The sequence below is a fragment of the Megascapheus bottae genome, chromosome 15 (assembly GCF_031878675.1).
Source record: "Megascapheus bottae isolate mThoBot1 chromosome 15, mThoBot2.hap1, whole genome shotgun sequence".
Classification (NCBI taxonomy): Eukaryota; Metazoa; Chordata; class Mammalia; order Rodentia; family Geomyidae; genus Megascapheus; species Megascapheus bottae.
In genome coordinates, this window is record NC_143523.1 from 54,997,248 (window position 1) to 55,016,375 (window position 19,128).

At 37.8% G+C, this 19,128-nt stretch overlaps 1 protein-coding gene across 4 annotated transcripts in view; it reads right to left on the minus strand.

Moving 5' to 3' along the window:
- The window catches only part of Wapl (WAPL cohesin release factor), a 70,653-nt gene that overhangs the window by 16,383 nt on the left and 35,142 nt on the right, over positions 1-19,128 (minus strand). For all 4 annotated transcript variants that reach the window (XM_090346713.1, XM_090346715.1, XM_090346714.1 and 1 more), the window contains exons 5-11: positions 10,836-10,931; positions 9,033-9,185; positions 8,634-8,770; positions 7,952-8,063; positions 6,702-6,929; positions 2,361-2,472; positions 1,914-2,011 (exon numbers count right to left, since the gene is read on the minus strand). In XM_090346713.1, the coding sequence (XP_090202839.1) occupies positions 1,914-2,011; positions 2,361-2,472; positions 6,702-6,929; positions 7,952-8,063; positions 8,634-8,770; positions 9,033-9,185; positions 10,836-10,931 (936 nt within the window). The remainder of the gene's footprint in view (positions 1-1,913; positions 2,012-2,360; positions 2,473-6,701; positions 6,930-7,951; positions 8,064-8,633; positions 8,771-9,032; positions 9,186-10,835; positions 10,932-19,128) is intronic.

Below are 19,128 nucleotides of genomic sequence, written 5' to 3' on the forward strand. Positions count from 1 at the left end.
TTCCAGATTTTCTAAAACAGAGATACCATTTTCTTATAAATTGAAGACATCACTACCATACTCATTCATAACTAATGTTAACTCTTTACTAACACCAAGATAAACTGACAAGCACCTTGCCAGAAGTCTCCGACTTACATACTTTAACTTAAAATATTTTTATAATGCCAGGTGCTGGTACAAAACCAAAAAGAGTAATCTAATGTACAGAAAGCACTCTAGAAAGGGATTAATTCCATCGATGCCTGGTTATTGCAATTTAATCGACAATTATGTATCTTGAAATTCATTTTCAGGTTTTTTTTTGGGGGGGAACAGTCCTGGGGTTTGAACTCAGGGCCTGGGTTCTGCCCTTGTACATTTTTTGTTCAAGGCTAGCACTCTGCCACTTGAGCCATAGCGCCACTTCTGGCTTTTTCTGTATATATACCGAGGTATTGAACCCAGGGCTTCATGCATGCCAGGCAGGCACTCTACCACTAGGCCACACTCCTCAGTTTTCTTGTGCATGGCAATCCAGGGCCTTGAACTCAGGGCCTGGGTACTGTCACCGAGCCAAGGCTAGCACTCTACCATGAGAGCAACAGCTTCATTCATGCATTTTTTCCTTTTTCTTTCTTTTTTTTTGCCAGTCTTGGGACTTGAACTCAGAGCCTGAGCACTGTTCTTGGGCTTTATCAAGGCTAGGTCTTTACCACTTGAGCCATAGCACCGCTTCTGGCTTTTGTTTGTGCATGCTAGGCAAACACTCTTACCACTAGGCCAAACTCCCAGCCCCCATTCATGTATTTATTTGCCAATACTGACTTTAATTATCAGTTTTCAGATTTCAACCTCCTCAGTAGCTAGGATTATAGGCATGAGCCATTGGTGCCTGCCATTTACAGTAAAATTTTAATCTATACTGCCCTAGGATAGTCAGTTATTATTGCCTGTCCCCCAAAATAAAATACACTTACCGTGAGATTCAATATCCATCAGCCTTCTCCAAGGGCAAATATTGTACCTACAATCAGACTCAAAGCTAATAAAAGCTTACAAAGCAAGTTGGCCACCAATGACTCATGACTGTAAGAAAATAAGATCTGATGACTGAGATTTAAAACCAGCTAGGACAGAATAGTCTGAGAGACTATCCTCAGATAACCAGCAAAAAATTAAAACTGGAATGGAGGTATGGCTCAAATGGTAGAGGCACCAGTTAAAAATGAAACAAAAATAAACACCAGCCATATTAATGTGCATATGAACTTTGATTTAGGGCAAAAATGCCCCCTTCTTTTTGTTTTCTTTCAAGACAGGATCTCACTATACAGCTCTGACATCCCTTAAACTCGATTCTCTGGCTTCATCCTCCCAGGTATTAGAATTACAGTCAAATGCCACAATGTCCAGTAATATCTATCTATCTATCTATCTATCTATCTATCTATCTATCTATCTATCTATCTATCTAGATATATATATCCTTAAAATAATAAACTGCTACTGGATGCTGACGGCTCATACCTATAATTCTAGAAAGGAGGCTGAGATCCGAGGATTGAAGTCCATGAGACCCTTATCTCCAATTAACCACCAGAAAACTGGAAGAAATCCCTAAGTGGCACTGATGGTCAAATGGGTAGAGCACTAGTCTTGAGCAAGAAAGCTCAGGGACAGCACCCAGGCCCTGAGAGTTCAAGTGCCAAGATTGACAAAAATAACAAGATAAAAAAGTAAAATAATAATCATGATAACAATAAACCACTCATTAAGTTGCTCATTTAACAATTTGTTTCCTAAAGGATATATGCACTTTTAATTTGGATTAACAAAGGAGAAACTGGACCAATACAAACCATTTGTTGGTTACACATATGCAATCGCCATTAAAAGTGAGTAATGGCTACAAAATTATAGTTCATACTTACACTTTCTAAAACTCGTAAACATCTCTCTGCTCCCCATAATGAAGCCACTAGTTTTTCTTCATCCTCATCTCTACTTAAATGATCCACACATTCTTTTACTGGGTGAAAAAAGAAACAGATGTAAGTTAGTGTTTCTTATCCCATCAATATGTATCATCCCAGGCTACCACAAAAAGTCACCTTATACAACATGCTGTGAGTATGCTAGGACTTCGCTGAGTATTATTTATTGTTTCATATCATGAGATTTTGAAACTGAACGCCCTATAATTATTTCCATTACCTCTCAAAAATCAAAGTATTAAAAATGATCTCTACTCTGAAAGGTAAAGAGATTTGCAGGATGCCATTGAAGACGTTTTGCAAATGGATAAAATTAATTTTGAAGTATACAAGTGCTTCCTTCAGGATTTAAGGTATAAAAGAATAAAAAACCCATATACATACCTTTATCTACAATATGATCCAGACCACCCAAAAGCCTGAGTTCTTCTTTAAACCAGTCTCCTGCTCGTTTAGAAGTAAGGGACAGCAATGTCTCCATAGCTAAATGGCCAGTCTAAAAAGAGAAGCATCATAGTGAATACTGACACTTAGCAAATAATTTGGTAGCTTTTTGGGGGGAAGGGGGGGCAGTCCTGAGGCTTGAACTCAGGGCCTAAGCACTGTCTGTCCCTGGGCTTTCCTCATGGCTAGGGCTCTATCACTTGAGCCATAGCACCATCTCCGACTTTTCTACGTATGTGGTATCAAAGAAACAAACCCCAGTCTTTGTGCATGCTAGGCAAGCGCTTTACCACTAGTCCAAACTCCCCCACCAAGTTTTTGTTGTTGTTGGGTCATGGGATTTGAACTCTGGGTCTGGGTGCTTCCCTGAGCTTTTCAGCTCAAAGCTACAGCCCTACCCTACTCAAGCCACACCACCACTTCCAGTTTTCTGGTGGTAAACTGGAAGTAAGAGTCACACGAACTTCAGTGCCTGGGCTGGCTTTGAAGTGTAATCCTCAGAGCTCAGCCTCCTGAGTAGCCACAGGCGTGAGCCACCGGCGCCTGGCTTGATAGCAAAAAAATTATAAATTGTATTTTTCTTTAAAGAAATTCACTGTGTGAGGGCTAAAGATATGGCTCAAGCAGTAAACTGCCTGCTGACTAAGTGCAAGGCTCTATGTTCAAACCTCAGTATCAACAACAAAAAAAATTTTTTTTCATTATCAGATTCCATTAGCCTACTAGTTTTCTTTTTGCCAGTCCTGGAACTTGTACTTAGGGATAGACACTGCTCTTGAGCTATGTCAAGGCTAACACTCTACTACTAGAGCCACAGCACCACTTTTGGCTTTTTTTGTGTATGTGGTACTAAGGAATTGAACCCAGGGATTTGTGCATGCTAGGCAAGCACTCTACCACTAGGCCCCATTCTCAGAGCTTCTAGTTTCATTTCTTTTAATACAAACTAACTCACTTTTACTAGTAAAGGTGAATTAACATCTGATTTTATCAGAATAGTCTACAAAGAAAAAATGTTTTTAACCACATGCTTGTTTACATAGAAAAAAAACTTGTTAAAAGTAGTTATTTTTGTCATTCCAACATGCACTGGTATTGTTAGTAGAAAGGCTCAAGCCTGTGTAGATTGTTGAATCAAACTGTAAATCAAAATACTGGACTAATTTACCAGAAAAGATGTTAACAAGTAACACTCTTAGAAGGAAAAAAAGAAAAAGAAAAAAACTGGAATGGAAGTTGCCCTCAATGCTCAAAATCAAAGGTATCACTTTTACGTAGAAAGATTAGGCTTGAGGTGAAAAGCTCGAGGAGGGCCGGGAGTTTTGCCTAATGGTGGAGTGTTTGCCTAGCACACAGGAAAAGCCGGGATTGATTCCTTGGTACCACATACATAGAAAAGGCTAGAAGTGGTGCTGTGGGTCAAGTGGTAGAGTTCTAGCCTTGAGAAAGACCAAGAATTGTGCTCAGGCCCCAAGTTCAAACCCCAGGACTGGCATGCATAAATAAATAAAGTGACGCTCAGGGAAACTTTCCAGGCACCGAGGACCAACCCCCCCCCCCAAAAAAATTAAAAAACAAAATAAAACAGTAAACACTCTTAACTGCTTAAAGTTTATATTTTTCTATTATATTGAACTCAAACAACTTCCTAAGTACTTATTAATCTTATTTCTTACTCTTAGGGGGGGATGGAGGTGGCAGGAGGTCTGTGATGGGGCTTCAACTCTGTGCCTAAGCATTGTGTCCCATGAGCCTTTTCTGTCAAGGCTTGTGGTCTACCATTTTGAACTACAGCTCCATGTCCAGTTTTCTAGTGGTTAATGGAATTAAGAACCTCAGAGTTTCCTATTCAGGCTGGCTTTGAAGCACAATCCTCAGATTTCAGCCTCCTGAGCAGGTAGGATCATAGGTGTGAACCATCAGTGCCTGGCTTATTCTACTTTGAACCTCCTTTTCCATTATTCCCTTATTTTCTTCAACAGTTCCTGGTCTTAAAGGTCTGTATATACTAAACACAATTACTTCATTCACTTAGGTGTTACAGAATAGATCATCTGAAACATTACTTCTCAGGGTTAGCAGCCTGGGAGAGCTCTGTGTTCACCACATACCCACCATTTCAGGCCTACTGCTAGAGAACACAGGTAAGAACCACATTTATAACTAGGTCAACATTTTCCTCTTTATTTGACTTTAACAACTGTTTGCCTTTTTAAAGCATAAAACCACTTCCGAATAAAGAGCAATCTGGTTCTTGATACAAGAAACTTGAGCATAACAGAAGAAATGTTTTAATTAGCAAAGGCTGAAAAGAAGTGGTTATCTTCCCAGAGCTTCTGTCTTTCAAGATGTAAATTTACATCCTGGCATATATTATAATTAGAACAGAATATAAATTAGATATTTAAAAACACAAACAACAGATCTTACTTGTGAATATATTAGTATTACAAATTTAGAAAAGAGACTAGAATATATATTTTTTAAAGAACCAAGTTTGGTCCAAGGTGCTAGAAAACATTCAGTTGTGTTGATTTTTCATTCTAGATCCTACAAAGAGAAGGCTTTCCATTTAGGAGTTGTTGTTGTCGTTCTAGGTTTCAGGTGCCCGAGTAAATAAAATTACAAATATAAGCAACTGATACCTGGCTCAAAGGGTAGCTTTACTGCTTGTTTCTAGTGGTACAAAAAGGATTCTATATTATAAGCTAACATCTTATAATTTCAAAGTTCTCCATGGCCCCATCACTAATCAGAATACTATTCTATAACACACATTTATTTATATCTGAAAATATTATCTTACTAAAATTTATCATACCATGACACACATCAGCAATATCAACATAGATCAAGAGAGAAGTTAAATATAGTCTTTGGGGGAAAAAAACCTACTTACGAAATCCGCAACACAAACCTTTAACTAAAATATGTAGGGGAATAGGGGGAAGCTAGAGAGGAGACATCTAAAATTAGCTGCTATGCTCTAGGTTAATACCTAGGAAAACAGGTGTGATTCACCACACCCACCTTATAAACTTAAAAGAGGGACTGCCATCTGAGTACACTAGCTATTTCCCCAGTTCTAGTAATACAAAGCACCACACATACTCAACCCTTACCTTTTAAAGGTACCTTGTTTACTCACCTAGCCTTAACCACCATCTATTACCAATTCTACTTTAATAATATAGCACAACAGTCCCAACTAATATAAAGTGATTTGTGTATTTTCTTTTTATTTTTTTTTAAACATCTGCGACTTGAACTCAAACTCAGTACCTGACACTTTTGCTCACTGACCAGCACTATCTTTAACCCTGTTTTATACATTTTTATAGCAAATAGCAGGAAAGGGAAGAGTGCGGAGGGGAGGAAGTGGGAGAAAAATGTGGGAGGGGGTAGGGGGTAACAATGTTTTAGAAGAAACGTACTACCTTACATATGTAACTGTAACCCCTCTATATATCACCCTGACAATAAAATGTGGTACCAAGGAATCAAACCCGGATCTTGGTGCATACTAGGCAAGCACTCTACCACTAGGACAAACTCCTAGCCCTGGGAAAAATATTTTGTAGTAATTTCAAAACCAGGACAGCCATCTAACTTTTAAAAAACTACAAGTCAATTACTTTACATTGGTCTGATTTAATTATTGTTTAATTCTACAAATGGCTAAGTCACAATCAAGCAAAAGAGCAGAACATGGAAGTTTTGTTGAAGTTTTGTTGAACTTAAGGGTAGATGCTGGCTGTGACACTATTATGAGGGGTATTGGCACAATGACAAATGCCTAGGAATCTTCTTCTGGGCATTTATTCAATTAATCAGGATAAAGCCAAGGATAAACAAATTACTGTTCAGTACAAAAGGCCCCTTCAAATCCTTTGAAGTTGTCACTCTTGAAATCCACAAGAGAATAGGAATTCACGTTGAAAATAGTCTAAATAAACAGTGAAGGAGAGATGAAAGGAGAGGGAAAGATAAAAGTATGAATCGGGAGGGAAAGGTAAATCAAGAGGAAAGGATTAAGAGGAAAGTCACAGCTGTTTTACTAGCCTACCTGATCCTCAAAGAAGCCTGAGTACAGATGGATTAGTTTATTGGTTTCATGAAATGAATGAATAATGTTAAGAACTAAACTAGAACAATTTGCCATCTTGTAAAGCAAGGATTGGAAAGATTAAAGAAATGGTTTTTCCTAAGCCACAAAGGCACCGTGATAAACCAGACTTTCTCAAATAAATTTTCACTTTACAATGAGAGTTAATTGCTCACCGTTATATTTTCTAGATCAAGATGCTTGTTGTGCACAGTTTCGCAGAGTCTTCGAATTTTTTCTTTAATTTTGTTCATGTCTTTTTCATTCAGAAGCTTAGCTGATGAAGCATCCTGTTCCAGTTCCAAAAGTCGGATCATCAGATCTAGGCTAGCTCGATCAAGATCCATGTTCAAACGATCTCTACTCAGTATGTACATGAGGGCAGCTGTACAGAGGGACAGATTCTTCAACAAAACAAACAAAAATATAGGCAATTATTGACAATATCTAAGAAATAAAACCACCTTTGACTTGTCTACAAGTCAAAGGGCCTAAAACTTACTTTGCTAATTTTGTTAGAGACCATGAATATACTTGATTCAAGCCAGGAATGGGGATACCTATCTGTATTCCCAGCCTTCTGGAAGGGCAACATAGTGTTTACATTCTAATAGTGATACTATGTCATACAGGCTTACATGCCAAGAGATAACTTGGATTCGAGATAGTCGAGTTTGAGACATTCTGTATTTCAGAAATATACAGAAATATAATGAACTAGAGATTTAAACTTTAAATTTCCCCAAAGTAGAGAAAGTGCAGTCATTTAGTCATATGACTATTTACAAAGCAAAATTTTTTTTGGAAGTTAGATCGTCACATAACCATCAACCAATGAGTTAGCAAAAAACAAAGCAGTAATACATTAATTTTAATTGCCTAATTAAAATTGCACCACTTCTGGCTTTTTTCTATGTATATGTTACCGAGGAATTGAATCCAGATCTTCATGCATGTTAGGGAAGCACTCTCACTAGGCCAAACTCCTGGCCCTATAAATTCAAATTTTAAAATATGAAAAAGTAATTCAGTGATTGCCAGTGATAGCTGGCAAATAAACTCAATGATAATTAGGGATAAATTTACATGAATATTCAATGGCTTACTTTTGTTGTTGAGCCCTTATTAGATCTTGAACTTACAGCCTTTGTATTTGAGCTCGAAGTGTGCTTGAATGCAGCTGGCTTCCTACCACATGAGCCATAACTCTAATCTACTTTTTGTTTTCTGGTTAACTGGAAATAAACCAGACTTTGCTGTCCTGGTTAACTTTGAACCGCAGTCTTCCAGGAATTAGCTTCTTGGGCAGCTAGGATTATAAGTATGCTGATAATAATCAGCACCTCATTCACGAAAGGTATTTTTGATAGTGAAATATATTATTTTTTCCCAATAATTCTTTTTAGCCTCATAAACTTAAAAATACCTGATGGTGCTGTGAATCATCCAAGGTTTTAAAGACCATTGCAACCATTCCATGTGCTCTCAGGTGCATTCGAAAACTGGGCATGGCACATTTAGTAGCCAAGCTAATAACACTAGGAGACAAGAGACTATGTTAAAAGAACTAAAAATAGCAAGAACATTCATTAAAAACAAGACTAGTGCCTATTATGTGATTTCCAAAAATTAATGATTTTCTTTATTACATTCGTTGTATTACTACTGTCACTAAAACTCTTAATTTTATTTGATTGGATATACGCTGACAGGCTAATACATCCAATCAAGAAGTTTTATTCTTCTATTATATACAAAAGATGATCCACATCACAACATGCTTACACTAATCTATCACTTATCTTTGCCATTTTTAGATGTGTGGCAAAAAAAAACAAAAACAAAAAACACCCTTATATTATGTAGAAACTATTTCTTCTTTCAAGTATCTGAAAACTGACACCTGTACTATATACTTAAAAAATAAAAAAGTCAATGCATACCCAGCTTTCCCTCTAGCACATATAATCCAATACTGATCACATTCTAACCTATTACTGGCTGACTACTACAAAATCACAAGTGTCTATATTTTTCACAACAATTTTCCAATTAAGAACATTTAATGACAGAACACACACATACTGTAAAATACAAAAAGACCTTACCTAAGGCAACGTGTGTTTAGAGGCTGTGTGCTCTTTAAGCCACTTAACAAATACTCAATGTCGTCAGTGAACTCTTGATTTTCACCAAATTCCACCACATCATTGAAGTGCTTCACATGCTGAACAACAGTATATAACTGCCAAGAAAAAAGTTCACCTCTTTTGTAACTACTGAACTAACATATTTAAACCTACATCCATTCTATGTATATAAAAACACGCCATAGTTCATTAGATGGTAACAAAAATACTTTTAGAACAATGGTACTGGTAGGAAATTTAAGTTTGTGGTTCAAAACTGTGGCTATCAGTGTAGCAATATTTGTTCAAAGACATTACAAGGCTAAATGTTACATATAAAAATCTATCCACATGCAGTAAAACTATACGGCTGCTTACTTCTTTGTCTTCTTTTCTGCATTTCAGGGCAGTAACTATATCTTGGTAGGGATGAGTAGGAATTGTCACAGTTTTTATCACTTTGAGTGGTGGTGCAGGAGCCTTAAAAACTCCATCATCTTTTTGATTTGGTTCCTTTGAAGACAGCCTCACCTATTAATAAAGGTATTAAATTAGTTGTTCTAAATGTACTTTTAAAAGTAACATCTCATCTACCTGGAAAACTACCTTTTAAAAAGTTTCTGGAAAAAAAGGGGGGGAGGGCATTGAAAGGTCCTAACAAATACTTTCAATTTCATGCACTACAGAACAAGATTTGTATGTTTCATATACAAAAGAACCACTCAGGAATTACATCTGTCTTTTTTAAAACCTTATGTTTCTCATAGGTAGTTATTTAACTCCAGGACCATTGAAAGACTAAAGAACCACAACTGCATGCATAAAAATAGAATTGATAAGCAGCTAGAGATAAGACAAAAACTACTACAACAAATAAAGGAATCTTAATAACTTAAAGGGAAGCAGTTTAGAAAGAAAGCAGCATTAACAAGGGCAGGTAGTGTATCAGGAAGGAATACAATTACATAGGGAGTTTTATGACCAATTTAAGACAAGAAACTATACATTCTACTTTAGAAATAACTGTCTAGCACTGGGGATGTTATTACCAATTTAAGACAAACTATACAATCTACTTTAGAAATAACTTTATTTCTTGCACTGGGGATGTTAAGCGCACACCTTATATGCCTGAGACTCCAGGTCTGATCTCCAGGACCATAAAGTAAATGCTTTTAAGTTGAAACTGCAAGAAACACCTTCTACCCCAATTTTTGTTGTTGTGATAAAGCACCCATTCCTTTCACAGCTCAGATGATTATGGCTGTATACCGTTTTAACATGATAATTTTAACCTATAACAGGTTAAAATCCAGCTGAAGAAAAGTTTGGGGGAGGGGAATTAAGATTTTTGGTATTGTTTTGGTTGGCACCAAAGGGCCTGAAATCAGAACCTCACACTCTTGATTGGTATTTTTACTCACACCTGGTGCCTTTTATCACATAAGCCAATCCTTTAATCCCCAATTTTGCTGGCTTATTGGATCTGAGTTTATAGCTTTGAACCTTTATCCTCCAGGTCTCAGCCTCCCGAGCAGCTAGGATTAATTACAGGTCACTGGCATCTGGGTGGTTTTAGCTTTTTGAGAGAGGATCTTACTAGGTAGCCTACGCTGGCTTGAATACTCCTGGCAAAGTCTTTAATTTTTAAGTCTTTCAAGCATTACCTTGTAGATTCAAGAAGTTCTGCTATCCTATTCGCAATGCTCACTTTTCCAATTTATTAAACTGAGCTTCAATAAGGAAAACCAAAGTAAACTGTAAATAGAAAAGTCAAAGCCAGCACCAATGGCTCTCAGGAGGCTGTGATCTCAAAATTATGGTTCAAAGCCTGCCAAAGCAGGAAAGTCTGTGAGACTGTAGAGCTGTGGCTCAAACGTTCTATAGATAATTGTAACTACTGCCAGGGGCTAACTACTCATAAGGCTGAGATCTGAGGACCACAGTTCAAAGCTAGCCTGTAAAGGAAATCCAGGAGACTCTTATCTCCCACTAACCTCTGCCCCTCCCCCCCAAAGTCTGAAAGTAGAACTGTGGCTCAAGTAGTAAAGTGTCAATCTTAAGCAAAAATGCTAAGGGACAGTACCTAGCCTCTAGGTTCAAGCCGTATCTCCAATAAGAAAAGAAACTACTTAATTACAAATGTTAATAAAAACACAGCAATATATATTCTTTACTTACTGTGACACTCTGAGGTTTTACTACTGGTGGTCCAGGTATTTCTTCTGAGTCTGGATGATTCCAATGCCTGGCATTATATACAGCTTTTGTAGGTGACTACATAAACAAGAAAATGGTAAATGACTTTCACCATACTTTGTATTCTTTATAAAGTGTCTCACTTAATAAAATCAATAATAATTTAAATGCAACATACATCGTAGACAGAAAGGATAGCGATTCCCATGTCTAACAGACACGATCACTAATATCTGGCCATATAATTGGAAATTACTGCTTTGCTACATCTGTATTTAATAATTCAACATGTTCTCTAGCAAAATATTCTACACACTTGTAACCCACATTTTTCCAACAACAGTACTGAGGCAGCTATACCAAGCAACATAGATCCATGCTCATATAAATACAACCACTGGGGTCTGATGTGTGCATCACTTAAAAGTTTTCCAATTTTATAAAGGTATGAACATGAGAAGGGTTATCAATCTGTGAGAAGTAACACACCTTCTATCTGGTGAATATAACTGTAATCCCTCTATACAATTAAAAAATGTTATCATCTGATTAAAAAAATAAAGATAAATGTGGTACATATACCTTATAAAACATAGTAGTGTCTAAAGTAGGTCTATGTAATAACATTTATGAATTCTGTAGCAAAATGTATAAATATAAATGCTCACACAATTTCCTTACATTAATTCAGGTTATTGTACTGCCAATTACAACTTACCAAAAAAAAAATCCTAACATTAATTTCAGAATAAGTAACTATGAACCTATAAAATTATATCTATAGGAATAAACCTGTATAAAAGAAACAAAATCTCTCACTTTGAGGGGATTAAAAAAAAAAAACTGATTAGAAGACGTACAAAATAGGTCCAGGAGTCTGGCCTAAGTGGTAGAGTGCTTGCCAGGCATGCATGAAGGCCAGGTTTGATTCCTTGGTACCACATACATAGAAAAAAGCTGGAAAGGGTGCTGAGGTGCAAGTGGTAGAGCTCTAGCCTTGAGAAAGTCCAAGGACAGTGCCCAAGCCCTGAGTTCAAGCCCAAGACTGGCAAAAAAAAAACAAAACAAAACAGAACTTACAACATAAAAAACAAATAACATCACTAATAAAAGTAATGCTAAACTGGACACTACAATTCTAGCTACTCAGGAGGCTGATATCTGAGGATCACAGTTCAAACCAACTCAGGCAAGAAGGTTCATGAGACCCTTGTCTCCAATAATCACCAGAAAACTGGAAACGAAGCTGTGGCCCAAAGTAGTAGAATACTAGCCTTGAGAACAAAGCTCAGAACAGATAGCATTCAGGCCCTGAGTTCAATTCCCAGAACTGACCCAAAAGAAGTGAAATTCTATCCTTTAAACCTGAATTCATACCTGATCGGATTACAAATTTTTCTGTGTTAGCCGGGTGTCAGTGGCTCAGGACTGTAATCCTAGATACTCAGGAGGCTGAGATCTGAGGATCACAGCTCAAAGCCAGGACTTTCAAGGCATGAAAGTCCTTGACTCTTATCTCCAATTAACCACCAGAAACCCAGAAGTGGCGCTGACTCAAGTGACAGAGCATTAGCCTTGAAGTGAAGAGCTCAGGGACAGCACCCAGGCCCAGAGTTCAAGCCCCATGACAGAGGGAGGGAGGGAGGGAGGGAGGGAGGGAAGGAAGGAGGGAAGGAAGGAGGGAGGGAGGGAGGGAAGAAGGAAAGGAAGGAGGGAGGGAGGGAGGGAAAGGAAGAAAGAAATTTTTCTGTGTTAAAAACTATAATCTTCCTATTTTCAATACTACTACAACTACTACACACACACGTACGCGTAGAGAACAAGTAGGACAAAAACTCTTAACTGGTCAGACATCTGCATATACCAAGTATGAATGAAGGAATATCTCATTAGTAAGTAACAATTTATGTACTCATGCAATTGATTGCAAACACCTGGATCTCATACTTGGTTCTCAGTGGTATCTAAAAATGAATCTACCGACAAAGAGGAAGAAACAAAGGGGAAAGATTTACTGAAGTAAAAGTTACAGAGAGGGGTTTTCAGGGAGGTTACCACCATCTAGAGCAGCAAGAGAAGGGAGGAAAGGAATGGGGGGCTACTCATCTGAGTGTGGCTGAGGGGGAATAGGAAAGGACAAAGTGAAGAAACATGTAATTCCTAGTTCTTCATTTTCTCAAATGATACATGAACTTCACACTACTGAATGTAAACAATACAGCACTGATATGTCGTCACATGCTAATTTCACTCTATGAAAATATACAATATTTTTAAAAAAATAGTCTCACAAATCCATTTTTCATGGAAAGTTAAGACCTAAACTAGGTCACTGTTTGCCTCGCCATGCTTTCTTTTAATCTTGTTAAACTTATTTTGGTTCTAAAAGCAAACATACAGCATACCGACCACTCTTTGATTTTTATCCTTTGTTAAAGAATTTGTGGAATCTGCTTGCTCTGCAAGCTAATAAGAATACTTGTTTTAAAAAATAGTTGAAGACTCTCAGAAATACTCTCAACATTCTCAACATCAGAAATCATGGTAGCATATTTCATAAATACATAATCATAAATATCCTTATACTCTTTCCTATTCAGTTCTCCAACAGTACGGCAAACAAGAATCAAGCAATGATAAGACTTATGGGGCATTTATCCATGAGATAATCCAGTTTATTAAAAAACAATGCATAAAGGTTGGTTTCTATAATCACAATGCCAATAGTTAACAGATTGACTCACTAAATTACAATTGTAAATCAGAAGTTTTATTTTAAAGTATTCCTTCCTGAAAAGCTAAGAAATAGCAGTATTACGCATCCTTCACTTTTAATAGTGTAACAACATTGGCTAATTATTTTTATGCGATATGATTCTTTAACAGAACCAAATTTATTTATGAATTTTAAAGAAGACTATGTACTGAGGATAAAAATAGTAAGCTGTTTACAACTCCAGCCTTATCCACAAAAATTTCATGAAAACAGAAATGTACTCTCAGCAATAATCCAGCAATGAATAGAACTTAATAACTTCTGAAGAAGTACTGCAGTACATAAGGGTGTTGCCTAATGCCTCGTAGCAAATTAGAAGTGCACATATAAAAGAGAGGTCTGTATTTGAATCTTATTCTCTAGAATAGTTTTTTTTTTGGTGGGGGGGAGGTTGGTTGTGGGACTTGAACTCTGGGCCTGAGCTCTTTAGCTCAAGGCTACCGCCTGGCAGCCTTCTGGTGGTTAGAGGTAAAAGTCTCTCAGACTTGAGTGCCCAGGCTTGTTGGCTTTGAACCACGATCCTCAGATATCAGACTCCTGAGTAGCCTGGATTACAGGCATGAGCCATTGCGCCCAGCTTCTCTGAACAGTTTTTACATAATTTTTAAAATTTTGAGGCGGAGGAGGCGGGGACTTTGGCCTAGTGGTAGAGTGCTTGCCTAACATGCATGAAGACCCGGGTTCGATTCCTCGGTACCACACATACATAGCAAAAAGCCAGAAGTGGTGCTGAGGCTTAAGTGGTAGAGCTCTAGCCTTGAGAAAGTCCAAGGACAGTGCTCAGGCCCCGAGCTCAAGTCCAGGACTAGCAAAAAAAAAAAAAAAAAAAAAATTGAGGTGGGTAGTATTGGTAATTGAACTCAGTTCCTTGAGTTCTCACTTGGCTTTTCTCCACTGAAGGTTGATGCTCTATGGACCACACCCCCACTTCTGGCATTTTTATATTTAATTGGAGATGAGTCTCTTGACTTGTTGGTCTGGCCTTGCTTTGAACACTAATCTCAGCTTCCTGAAAAGCTAGGATTATAGGAGTGAGCCAGCCACCACTGCCCAGCCAAAGAATTGGTATAAAAAACAGGTAGTAAGGCAAAAGAAATTATGTTATATGAAGATTAGATTATCATTCAGCAATTTAAAAGCGCTTTTAAGCCTAATTACACAATCTTAAATTGTCCTAAACAAAAAAAGAGACCTCATATATTAAATATATTCAGAGTATTAAATTACTTAGGAACACTACAGAAATCCATAAACTTAAAAGTTGCATCATGTCTGTACAAATAATTAGACACTGCAATATATCAGAGGATTCTATGTGGAGAATCTCATCCACAGCTAAAGGGTAGAAGAGGACTGGAAGATATTCCTTCTTTACCAGATTCAATGAACTTTTACAGGCAGGAGACAACTGCTATTTTTATGGAGAAACTGTCAACTCCCATCTACATGAAAAACAATGCATATTATTACCCAGTTCTTAAGTATGACATCAAAAGTTCAACCAGTATTCACAGTTTCATAACATGAGATCATTGTCACATTAATGTATTGTCTCGAAATACTGTAATTTGGGGAATAAACTCTAAAAAGTCCATTTAGCAAAGCATAAAAGTAATACTCTGCACTTCAGGAGGATATAACAGCCTATAATTCTACAGTCAGAAATGATACTAGAACAAGCAATGATTATAATCAAATAAAGTAAGTAGTTCTTACAATTAAAAATGCCACTGAGGAGGTTGGGATGTAGATAAGGGGCAAAGTGCCAATCCCTAGTACCAAAAAAGAAGAAAAAAAAAAAAAGGTTTGAGAGGCTGAAAGTGTAGCTTAGTGCTACTAAGCCTATTTAATCTCCAGCCCTTGCCCCACACACAGACAGACACTATTGAAGTATTGGAGAAGAACACAAGGTAAGAGCATCTAGTCTACCCTTAAGTTTCCTTTAAATGTACAGCTAACCAAAACCACCCCCTATCCCACTCAAACATGTCAGTGCTACTTGTTGTTTGTCTGAGAACACATGGTTGTGTTCTGGTCACTGACGTATGACCAGAAGTAAAGTGTACAGACCTTCTAGGTCCTGCCCTAGAGATGGCTCATGGACTCCCATCTTGCAAGACCCAGCACTACTCAGCATTCTAGAAATGCCAGCACATCACCAGAGAGGAAGCCTAGTGTCTTGGCACTGTAGCAATTTGAAAGTAGTCTTGAGATAAATAAGGACTGGTAAAAAATTACCAAACAACGTATTTTAAACTAATTTAGGATTTCTTTTACAAAAGATGAATCGAAGCCCAAGCTGAAACAATTTTGAACCATGTTGCATTAAAATTAAAACCAAATTAATAAATGCATAATGAATATACAAAATGGTGCTAATACCAGCCATGAGAAAAGTACATACTTACAGCATTTAAAAAGTTAACAGTTGTGGCCAGGAGGGATCACTACTACACTGTTGGTGGGAGGCAAACTCGTTCAACCACTATGGAAAGCACTATGGCAGTTCCTCAAAAGACTAAACATAGAGCTCCCCCATGACCCAGCAATTCCACTACTAGGCATCTATCCAATTGTCCAGAAACAAGGACATACTAAAGCCACTAGCACAACGATGTTCACTGCAGCACTATTTACCATAGCAAAGATATGGAAGCAACCCAGATATCCCTCAGTTGATGAGTAGATCAACAAGATGTGGTATTTGTACACAATGGAATTCTATGCGGCTGTGAGAAAGAATGACATCGCCCCATTTGTTAGGAAATGGAAAGAAAAAAATCATATTAAGTGAAGTAAGCCAGACTCAAAGGAACATAGGCTCAATGGTTTTCCTCATTTGTCATAATCAGTAGAAACCTTGGTCTCTCATAGCAGAGATTTGCAATAGAGCAAAACCTAGATACATAAGGCCATAGAGTATGACGCTAAATGAAAGGACCTCTAGGATATAGAAACAAAAGCCATATAATGAGTGATTGTTGTACTTAATGTACTATGTTATCTCTCATCTCTTTTGCTGTCCCTTGGTTACCTCATACTGTTACAGTATCTCACTTTGTTAACTGATATATTGGATATATTTGTATTTGGTTATTTGAAATTGGATAGGGAAGGGGGAAAAACAAGATGAGGGGTGGGGGTGGGAAATGGAGACCAAGACATGAGAAAGGGTATCAATGTATGTAAATTAATGCATCTTCTATCTGGCAAATATAATGTAACCCTTCTATTAATTACAATAAAAAATATATGGAAAAAAACAAGTTAACAGTTTGGCCGGAAATGGCACAGTGGCTCAAGTGGTAGAGTACTAGCCTTGAAGAAAGGCCAAGGAAAGTGGTTAGGCACTGAGTTGAAGCCACAGGACTGGCAAAAAAAAATACCCCAAAAGTTAACAATTTAGGTGCCAGGAGGGTGGTCTAGTAGTAGAGTGCTTGCATCGCATGCATGAAGCCTGGGTTCAATTCCTCAGTATCACATACACAGAAAAAACCAGAAATGGTGCAGTGGCTCAAGTGGTAGAGCACTAGCCTTGAAGAAAGCCCAAGGACAGTGGTTAGGCACTGAGTTCAAGCCCAGGGACTAGAAAAAAGTAACAATTTTTTTTTTTTTTTTTTTTGCCAGTCCTGGGCTTGAGCTCAGGGCCTGAGCACTGTCCTTGGACTTTCTCAAGGCTAGAGCTCTACCACTTGAGCCTCAGCACCAGTTCCGGCTTTTTTCTATGTATGTGGTACCAAGGAATCGAACCCGGATCTTCGTGCATGCTAGGCAAGCACTTTAACCAGTAGGCCAAACTCCCGGCCCAAAAGTAACAATTTTAAAGATATAAACAAATTAAGAGAATGGAGGAAGGCAGAAGCCAATGAAACAATAAACTGAGAGGCAAGTTATTTAAATTATTAAAATACTGTGAAGGGCTATCTGGCTACCTGTACGATTTGAAGAGATATTTTAGCAAAATATATCAAGTGCAGAAAACACATATAGGTGTTCCCCTTAATGAAAGGAAAACATCCAACTGTATTTAGAACAATAAACAAAGAAAAAGAAATAGAAAACAATAGTTACTTTTTTACAAGGAGCAGGTATGAAGTTATTCTTACATATACTTACCTTTTTATAGCTTTGAATTTTGGAAACATGTCAATGTATATGTATTCAACAAGAAAATTAAATCAGATGTAATCTGGTGTATTATATATATGTTTATTTGAAATAGGAAAGGGAAGGGGGAAAACAAGATGAGGGAAGGGTAGGGGGATGGGAAATGGGGACAAAAACATGAGAAGGAGTAAATGTTTTAGTGTAAAGTAATGTTCCTTTTATCTGGCCAATATAACTATAATCCCTCTATTAATTACAATTAAAAAATCTTAAAAAGAAAATTAAACCAGAAAGAATGAAAAGACCCTCCTACTCTCATCATCACTTAGTAAGCTTATTAAAAATGCAAATATCAGGGGCCAGAAGTGTGGCCTAGTGGTAGAGTGCTTGCCTAACACGCACAAAGCCCAAGGATTCCTTGGTACCACATATGCAGAAAATACCAGAAGCAGTGATGTGGTTCAAGGACAGTACCCAGGCTATGAGTTCAAGCCCCAGAACCAGCAAAAATAATTTTTTTTGGGGGGGGGGCCAGTCCTGGGCTTGAGCTCAGGGCCTGAGCCCTGTCCTTGGACTTTCTCAAGGCTAGAGCTCTACCACTTGAGCCTCAGCACCACTTCCGGCTTTTTTCTATGTATGTGGTACCGGGGAATCGAACCCGGGTCTTCATGCATGCTAGGCAAGCACTTTAACCACTAGGCCAAACTCCCGGTCCCCAGCAAAAATAAGTTTAAAGAATTAAAAAAAAAAAAAAAAAAAAAACAAGTATCAGGCCTCACCAAATCTAATCACTAAACCCAAATCAGCATTTTAACAAGGAACCCCACACACACTTTCAAGTTCCTAAATTGCTGAACTATATCTTGAGTTGAACACGGGCCTCTGTTCTGATCAACTATTTGACACAGGCAGGTGCAGCAAGCACTGTCACCCCATCACAGTCTAATTGAGCACCTACCCCAATAGCTTTTGGCTACCATATTCCCATTACTGCTCCCTAGTCTAACTTCTCCTCTAAGTCAGCTAATAATGCTTCCCTTTCCACCCTCCACTGCCTACCAAGTCTATGGGATCATACAAACAGATGAGATTTTAGGCACTCACAACTCCAGCCCAAACCAGGCTTGGTTGATGAAAGATGCCCCTTTCCCACTACTTATGGTAGAGTTTTTACTTTTGTTGAATCCTACTTTCTATTATTTTTCCAGATAGAGGAAGAAGCAAGAAAATAACAGAGTACATATGAGAAAAGGGAACCAGGTAACTTGTGGGGAAGGTATGGGATTAGGACAGATTGGGGAGAATGAAGGAAAATGATCAAGATGCCCTGTATTCATAAACTGACATGTTAAATTGAAACTTTTTTGGGGGTGGGGCATCCTGGGGCTTGAA